The sequence below is a fragment of the Petaurus breviceps genome, unplaced genomic scaffold (genome assembly GCF_028583685.1).
Source record: "Petaurus breviceps papuanus isolate PSGF00001 unplaced genomic scaffold, PetGlider_PUasm1.0 90468, whole genome shotgun sequence".
Classification (NCBI taxonomy): domain Eukaryota; kingdom Metazoa; phylum Chordata; class Mammalia; order Diprotodontia; family Petauridae; genus Petaurus; species Petaurus breviceps.
The window spans coordinates 4,270-10,938 of NW_027187261.1; the positions used below are offsets into that span (position 1 = coordinate 4,270).

Sequence of the window (6,669 nt, forward strand, 5' to 3'; positions counted from 1 at the left end):
GTCAGCTGCAGAGCCTGCCCTTTTTGCAATCTCCTTTAAAACCATTTCATTGCAAGGCAAACAGCCGGGACAGCTCCTCAGGTACAGCAGAGAATCTCCTTTTCTCTAATTAGCTCCAGAAGGAAAGCATTTTTCCACACTCTCTCCACTCCGCCAGCACTCACATCCATGCTGAAAGGCATGGTAGTGCAGGCTCTACACTCTTTACTCAAGTTTTGATTCATCTACTCTTCTCTGCCTGATGCTTTTTGCTTCTTGCTTCTGTCTGGAGCTTCTCTGACCTTCCCTTTTCAGTCAGCTTCTGCTCTCAGTTTCTATTTCTGACTTCTAATGCCTCAAAGCAGGGTCTTGTCATGAGTGATGTTTAAATTCAAAATCTTAAGTCCACATTTGAATGAAGTATAACACAAATAGTTATTAGACTACAATCCCATAGCCCCTCCAGAGTTCTACAGTGCAGAGCTGTCCATCAGTAAATTCCTGAAAATATGAAGATTCTGATTAGCTGCTGGAAAACAATGTATTGCAGTGATCTCAAACATCACTCAGTTCTTTTGCATGTGAGTTGCTTTCAAACACATTTTCTTAGCGCTTTTATTTGAAAGTCTGTTTTCTCTGAGATCCCCAAATTATTTGGGTTTCTTCAAACCTTTTTTCATGTGTTTTTTCACACAGATGCGCTTTTCTTTCATTTTTTAAAAAATAAAGCATTCACATAATAAAACCTTACAGCTAAACACAGCTGTCATCTCCCTCAGGACAGGTGGAATACCCACTGGATATAGCAGCCTGCCTGGAATCATAAAGACTCATCTTTCTGAAATCAAATCCAGCATCAAACATTTACAAGCCTTGGGATCCTGGGCAAGTGACTTAACTCTGCTTCAGTTCTTCTTGCATAAAATGAGCCGGAGCAGAAGATGCCAATCCACTCCATTATCTTTGCCAAGAACAACCTTAGTGCCATCAGAGTCAGAAAGCACGGAACAACACATCACCTCCCTCTTCCCCTCCCTACCCCCAAGCAGTCTCTTCTCAAGGTTAAGACATTTCCATTTCCTTCAGTTGATCACCAGTCATGGTGTGGTCTCCAGGCTCTTCTCAAATTTATTTGCCCTCCTCTGGACACTATAGCTTTATGATGTTCAAAACATGGCATCTAGAACTGAACACAATACTTGCAGATGTGGCTTTTTCATACCTCCCTTTCTGTCCCCACAGCTTTTACCCTAAATGATCATATGGTAAATGCTCACCTTTGAGTATCATAGTCCCATCACTTCTGACCAAGTTTGCCCCAGAGAACAGGGAAAGACTGAGAAGATACTTCTAAAGAAAGGCTGTGCTTGACCCATCTCTTTGGCTTATGTCGTGCTTAACATCTCCAGTTGCTTGAATAAAACCCTTTAAATGAGATTCCCAAGGACGCACACAACACAAAGAAACAGGAAGATGGATGCACATTGAAAACTGCTAGGTAGGGCTTTCCTACTCTCTCACACAGATGTCTCACCAGAGTTTCTTGCTTTCTTGTCAATCTAGTCAGTTCTATAATATCCCAATTAGTTTAGGCAAAACAGTCCCAGACTTCTGAAAAGGAAAAGACATTTGTAGGAAATGAGACACAACACTAGATGGGAAGAGAGTATAGTAACAGATTCTGCCTTCCTGCCCAACAGAACAATGGACTGATTTTGATGATTGTGCTGATATCTGGGTCATGGATTTGCAACTTTTTTTTCTTTTTGGAGGAGGGAAAGCAGTTGGGGTTAAGTGACTTGCCCAAGGTCACAAGGCTGGTATGTCTTAAGTGTCTGAGGCCTGGTTTGAAATCAGGTGCTCCTGACTCCTGGGCTGGTGCTCTTTTCACCGCACCACCTATCCACCCCTGATATGCAACCTTTTTTCAGTCATGGCATAGAATTATTTTTTGCCAAAAAGAATTTTGGTACATAGATGGAGAATCAAAGGACTTTCATGTGCATATATGATTGCAAATATGAAGCTAATACAATTCAAGGCTTGCCTACCAAAAACCCATGGCACACTTTTTGTAAACAAGTCTAAGAGGCAGCTAGATGGCACATCTGCAAATGGAGGCAGGAAGACTGCAGGTCAAATCTGGCCTCAGACACTTACTAGCTGTGGGGCCCTGGGCAAGTCACTTAAACTCTATTTGCCTCAGTTTCCTCAACTGTAAAGTGATGAAAATGACAGAGCTTTCCACAAAGGGTTGTTTGTGAGGATCAAATGTGATCCCATAAGTGAAGTGCTTAGATCAGTGTCTGGCACATAGGAGTCACTTTATAAATGTTAATTCCTTTCCCAGGCCCTTTGCTCCTTCATGACTGGACTAGGACAGATGCCTTCTAACTCCTCTTTGTCCAATTCGTCCTGCACAGCTCCTGTTCTCAAACTAATCTTGAGAAAGAGCTTCTTTGCACCTTACCCCCAACTTGCTGCAGGGTAATTTTTAAATGAACTTTTTCTATAATGGAATTTACATGTTTCATTTAAAAAAATTATAAAAATAGAAATTCAGACCTCACTACAGTCCTCCCATTTCACAGGAGGATCTGACTTTCTTCTATACCAAATTCTAAAATTCAGGTCAACACCTTCTACATATGTCAGAGCCTTTCACACCCTTTTCAATGTTTCTATTGAAAACAACCTCTGCTCCCCTCTCCCCAGGCCCTACGCTTGAAACTTCAGGTTCCTTTAATTCCATGTTCTCCCTCATCCAAACACCTTATATTCAGTAGTCAGCGCCTACCGCTTCTACTTCCTTATCCCTCATGCCCTTCCCCACAGATTTGTCAACATCTTACTTAAATCCTGCTCCTTTTTTTTCACCTGATTTACTGTACTACTGATCTGTCTTCTCCTTCCAGGTTCTGAGTCCCTTAAATCTACTTCTCATGTTAAGAAAAAAATCTTTAAATGCACAGGTGTGATTATATTGCTCCATTATTACAAAATCTTCAAAGGCTCCTCATTGCCTGCAGAATATAATGCAAAATTGAGCTTCCTATTCAAAGGCCTCCCCAGCCTGCCTTAAACCAATCTTTCCAGTCTGACGTACACACTCTATGCTACAGCTAACCTATTACTAGCTAGTCCCAGATTTTGCTGTCCCTTTCTGGACTTGAAATGGCTTTTCATTGACTTTCCAAGCCCACCATCTCAACTTAGCTTTAATTCTTCCTTCAGAACTTTCTATCAAGATGGTTAACTGAATGGAAGAAAGATCACCCAGCTCCCAAATACCTACTGCAGGAAAACCCTGAAGTTTACACCAGACTAAATAACAGTAAGGATCCAATGGGAAACACAGAAATGACTTCTTCAACCACAGAACTGTACAAATGGACAGCCAGAACCTTTGGACAATCAGAAAGGGGGTTCTTCCAGCAAAGCAAGTGCCAGTGTGAACAGAGACAGGACACGTGTTGCTTACAAACCTCTATGCCTTAAGGCAACAGAAGGAGAAGGCTCTCCTGAGAAAACCTCAGCTCATGGCAAGCCCTTCCTTCTCTGAACTCATGTAACCCTCATTTAAGCATATAGCCCAGCACTGTATTTCAGTTCAAACTGAACCAGATTGGGAATTCCTGAAGTGTGGAGATTGTATCTATACCTAACATAACCTAGAGTAGAGAACTGAGCAAAAATATTTATTTTTTGTGTATACTCAGAGCTCAGGAGAGTGAAAAAGAATTCCGGGAAGCCTGATCGATCATGCTACCTGGAGAAAATTGAGGGGAACCTGACATCTAGTTTTTGGAACCAGGTAGTATAAACAGCGTAATGTTAGCCCAACAAAGAAAGCAGTGCAGTTGGTGTGAGAATTGGAAGGTAATCACTGTGGACCCAGGGTTGGCAGGTTGTAAATAGCATATATAAGCATATCTTGGAGATATTATGGATTCAATTTGAGACTGTCTCAGTGAAGTGAATATTAAGTATCAACAACAACAAGAAAAACAGTATATTTCTAAAGCACCACAACTTTATAAAGCTCAAAATGAACCTGTATTTCAGGTAAGGTATTCATTACTAACTCTCTTTTACATGAGAGGTATTGTCTTAATATTGACAGCCAGCTGGGGCAGTGGATAGACCATCAGCCTGGAGTCAGGAAGACTCATCTTCCTGAATTCCAATTGGCCTCAGACACTTTTATGCTATGTGACTCTGGACAAGTCACTTCACCCAGTTTGCCTCAGTTTCCTCAGGTATAAAATGAGCTAGAGAAGCAAAGGTCAAATCACTTCAGTATTTTTGCCAAGGAGAAAACCCCAAATGGGCTCATGAAGAGTAAGACATGTCTGTAAAAGGACTGAAATGATTGCCTTAAAGCCCAGATTTGAATTCAGGTTGTTTGACACCAACTGCACTTTCCCTCTGTTACTGACACCTCTGTTATTTCTCTATTGACATGCCTCTGATTCTGGGCTGCTATCTTGTCTGCCTTTCATTCCTTCCAGGATCTGCTCTCCTGGCCCTGACCCCCAGTCTCCCTTATGACATCATCATCACCTGATGCCTCCTCTCTGCATGACTGACCTGTGGCCAGTACTTCTTGACACCTCGCTGGGCATGTCAGCCGGACACTGACCACGGGGGCCAATTCTGCCCTGGACATTGTCCCATTGCCCTTCTCCTAGCATCTGCCCCATCCAGAAGATCTTCCTGGAGTCACTCACTGATACTATCACCCAGAAAGCTCTCATTGGACGCATCAGGCACCCATAGGTGAAGGAAAGGGGAAACTGAACCAAAAGGAGAATCAGAAGGGGTGACAAGTGATTGTCTCACTCCCAAAAGCTTACTTATTTTCATTTTTTAGATGTTTTTAGGGTACTTGTTTTCTCTCCCCATCCCATAATCTACTGAGTTTAGACACTGTTTCATTGATATCTTTGTATAGTCAGTGCTTAGCACAGCACCAGGCACCCATAATAAATGCATTAAGATCCTGTTACACTGGAATCACCATATTTGTAAATAGTTGATGATGAAATAGTCACTGATACCTTGCCAAGACTAGTCTGGGGAGATGCTCAAGGCAGTGGTCCTCCTTCCAAGGAAGTAGACCAGGGATGGGGATGGAGGGATTTAGAATATTAAGGACCACACATGGCTAGTCAGCTCCAGGGCCTCCAGTTTCCATGAACTTTTGAGCTATCCTTCTTCCTCCACCACCCTAAATCTCATCTCTAACAGGGAACATTCCACTTCAATAGAGTGTCCTGTGACTATGTTGCTACTCTTTTCTGAAGTCTCCAAGTTAAGAGCTGGGTTGGGACTCACTCCTGACATTGGCTGTCATGGCTGAAGACACATTTCTGCAAGCTGTCCAGTGTCATGAGGCTGATGTGCTCAAACATGTTCAGGCGGACACTACCCCCAACACACAGATGCTGCCATTTCATCTGCCCAAGAAAGAAAGAAATCACAAGTGTGAGTCTGGATTCCTCCCAGGAGCTGAGCCTTTGCCCTGAACCCCTGAACAATGTCTGAGAAGGCAAGAAAAGGACCTCTTTTTGTCATGGGGAACCAAGTGGGGGTTACAGAACTTTCCTTAGGGTGAGAGGGAGTCATTGACTAAAAGTCAGGAGAACTGAGACCCAGTCTGAACTATGTTACTATATAACCTATTGTAATGTGGTAAGGGAATTTGCATATTGTCCCTCCTGCTTAATAGGACTCTCACTTGGAACCCTACAAGGGAAGCTTGCTTAGGGAAGTCTTGTTTTCCAGGAAGGGACATGCCTTTTCTTACTTTGTAATTAGACAGTGGGTCATGAAGGTTGTGATGTTCTCTGACCCTGGAGAAGGCTACATATACCTCTGAGGTGAGGTCTTGCTTTGGGGTTTTGCTTTGGGGCTCATTTATGGGAAGAGTTCTATGATTTGGCCAGATGAGACTCTGGGTAGCTGTTGTGCACCCCAGGCTTTGAAAATGCAAATGTTGGTGCATCTCTCACTGGTAACTAAAACTATATGTTTGTAATGGTCAGACAGCTAGAAGTCCTGCCTGTTGGTGTCTTGAATTATGTTATTTTCCCTGTCTGTATTTTTTGTTTGCTTGTAATTTCTGTTTGTATTTTCTGAAGATCATGGGGCTGATTTTCCCCCTGAACTAATTAAATGTATGTGTGTGTGTGTGTGTGTGTGTGTGTGTGTGTGTGTGTTTGATTCAAGTAAGATTTTTAGCAACTTTTTAGTTCCTTTGCTTTAGAAAAGGCAATCAAAGAACCTGTGCTAGCAGCCATCATGGGAATGCTAGGTTGCTTGCTACTACTCCTACTTTCTGCAACCTTAGCAAGTCATTTTATTTCTCTGGGCCTCAACTTCTTTCATCATCTGTAGAAATTAGGATGATTAACATTGACCTCTAGGCCTCATGGGATGCTAGGAGGAGGTGAGCCCTGGACAGAAAACTGAGCTGAAAGGGCAAGTATTGGAGAAGAATCACATGTGATGGTGACCATGGTCTCTGCTCCACCCTGCAGCCCCTCAGTCTAAATTCAGGGAATTAGGCTGGTGGGACAGCTGAGAGACATAACTAGGCATTTTGGTGCCAGCAATACCAACCACAAATGATGGTTGAGTCAAGGTAGACTAAATGCACCATTATTTGGGGCTCAGAGAAGACCCGCA

The 6,669-nt window shown here is 42.8% G+C and overlaps 1 protein-coding gene across 1 annotated transcript in view; it reads right to left on the bottom strand.

Annotated features, from left to right (window-relative positions):
• The window catches only part of LOC138141776 (leukotriene-B4 omega-hydroxylase 3-like), a gene marked incomplete at both ends in the record, with an annotated part of 9,206 nt that extends 3,768 nt beyond the window's left edge, over positions 1-5,438 (bottom strand). Inside the window, one exon of the mRNA XM_069062636.1 lies at positions 5,317-5,438. Within this exon, the coding sequence (XP_068918737.1) occupies positions 5,317-5,438 (122 nt within the window). The remainder of the gene's footprint in view (positions 1-5,316) is intronic.
• Positions 5,439-6,669: the final 1,231 nt, after the last annotated feature.